The sequence below is a fragment of the Daktulosphaira vitifoliae genome, unplaced genomic scaffold (assembly GCF_025091365.1).
Source record: "Daktulosphaira vitifoliae isolate Bord-2020 unplaced genomic scaffold, ASM2509136v1 Scaffold_1277, whole genome shotgun sequence".
NCBI classification, from domain to species: Eukaryota; Metazoa; Arthropoda; class Insecta; order Hemiptera; family Phylloxeridae; genus Daktulosphaira; species Daktulosphaira vitifoliae.
This window is the reverse complement of record NW_026100837.1, coordinates 113-2,333: the sequence shown is the minus strand read 5'-3', so window position 1 is coordinate 2,333 and position 2,221 is coordinate 113. Positions and strand designations below refer to the sequence as shown.

Sequence of the window (2,221 nt, the reverse complement as noted above, 5' to 3'; positions counted from 1 at the left end):
ATTATTTTTAACTAAATTTTTAAACTAGTCATATAATATAAATTAACTTTAATACTGAAAAAAGATAGGTTTTGTTTGATCACTAAATATCATTAAAATTTGAAAAATTATTATTTTGGAAAATTGATTTATATTATATCATTGAGGTATTTACGTATGTATATTTTAACTGTCTGTCCAAAATTACATGGAACTTTGTTAGTCATAGGAGAATGTGTCATTGATTCTTGTTACAGGTTGCGCGACTCTTAAGTATTTGAAAGGTGATAAAATGGCAGTGACGATGAGCTTCGGTGACAGAGTATTACGTAATACTACTATATCCGGGAGAAAGCCTAAACCCGTGTGTATGAACCTGCCTGGTGGTGTTTCAAAGTTTTGCGGTCGAGTTTACGGGATATCACGCGACGGGGATCAATTTAGAGCTTGTTTGGGACTTGAATTGAGGGCTTTGGACGACGTCGAGGCAGCATTGAGAGTATCATGTTTCCGTTTTGGACCTCAAGGAATGAAGGTAGAGCCCGGCCAACCGTTACCTTCGTTGGCTCAAGGTGAGGATGAAGACGACGAAGATGACGACGAAGATGACGACGATGATGACGATGACGATGACTACGGTTTGGGTGCTGCCGACGAAGAAGAAGATGATGATGATGATGTGGCTGAAGAAGAATCCGAAAATGACGTAGACTCGACTGGTTATACTGGATTCAGCGCTTTAAGTTCAGACTTTTTAAGTAGCTTGTTTGGAGGTGGTGCCGCAGCAGCAGAAGAAGATGATGTAGTGGAAAATGTAAAACCTTCTACAGTTAAGCCTGTTACCGTCAAAACTAAAGCAACAACAGCAGCTTATTCGACTAGTCAACAAACTGAAAAACAAGTGAGTGTTGAGTCTGTTACATCAACTTCATACACCGTTAGCGTTGTACAAGATTCAGAGACGTCTACTTTAGCGTCACTAGATGAAAACCCCACAGATCGTGTCGAAACGATTCCTAATAGTGTTCAAGTATCTGCGTCCACATCGGCAACTACAAATAAAAAGGATAAAGACTATGATGATGACGAGGATGATGACGATGAAGATGACGACGACATAGTGTCAGATATTATTGATTCGGCCGCTGACGTTGTTGGTATTTCCGATACCGAAAAAAACCAAACCACTAGCACGGGGACAGTAACGAATAAAACCGTTGTAACCGTTACTGAAGCCACAACAGCAGCTGTTGCTTCAAGCAGTGTTACACCGGCTGTTAAAGGTCAGGAAAATGATGATGATGATGATGATGAAACGGAAGAGGATGATGACGATGACGAATCGTTTAGAAGTCTTAAAGAATTAACGCCAATAGCCATAGTACCTAATGATAGAAGAGGTCGATCTCACAGACGGATGAGATTGTCTTCTTCAGATCCAGATGAAACGGCTATACATTTCATGAAGAAAGTATGACCACTATGAAAAATTATTGCTCATTGTTTACTCAACAAAAATCTACAGCGTTTCTTCAAGGACGCTTAGGTGTATATAAGTAATGTTAAAGTTAATTTATTTATTTATTGAAATGAATTTATTTGGAATAAAAAAATAATTATTCTATGAAAAATCGCATTGAAAGTACGTTATAAAACGCTCATTTATATTTATTATTTATTATTTCCTGTAGCTCATATTGATTGCGTTTATTACATACGTGTATATAAAATATATATTAATTAGTTTTTATAAAAGTATCATGTATCTTATTTTGTCTACAAATTTTCGTTCAATGTATTGTTATACTCCATAAGGTCTATATTTAAGTCTGGTACTGTCGAATCATACGATACCGTAGTTTGAGTTGTACTCGATGTGGATGTAGTTGAATTGAATTTTTGTATACTCACGCCGTCTCTACCAAATTGAATACAATCGAATTCTAGTACAAATATTTCGGCGTGTTCGATACGTGTGAGGAAATTGATGCACATGTGTAAGTTTTTGCCAGGCGTATAAATGTCAAACATTTTTATGCACATGTCAGTGGCAGGTATGTATGGCATAGGTATCTGTAAGCAAGCAGGAGGAGGATTTTTGGCTGTCAACATAAAAGAAATATTCCAAGTTATCATTAAAAATATTTATTACAGGACTCAGTAGTGTTTATGTATACAAAACGATTAAACAGTACTATAACAACAGGTTTAACGGTATTCCAATTGTACAGTAGATGACGTT

The 2,221-nt window shown here is 36.5% G+C and overlaps 1 protein-coding gene across 1 annotated transcript; it reads left to right on the top strand.

Moving 5' to 3' along the window:
- Window positions 1-201: 201 nt before the first annotated feature.
- Window positions 202-1,734, top strand: LOC126909786 (uncharacterized). The gene has a single exon (XM_050692213.1). The coding sequence runs from the start codon at window positions 272-274 to the stop codon at window positions 1,454-1,456; it is 1,185 nt and encodes a 394-aa protein (XP_050548170.1). The 5' UTR covers window positions 202-271; the 3' UTR covers window positions 1,457-1,734.
- The last annotated feature ends 487 nt before the right edge of the window (window positions 1,735-2,221 follow it).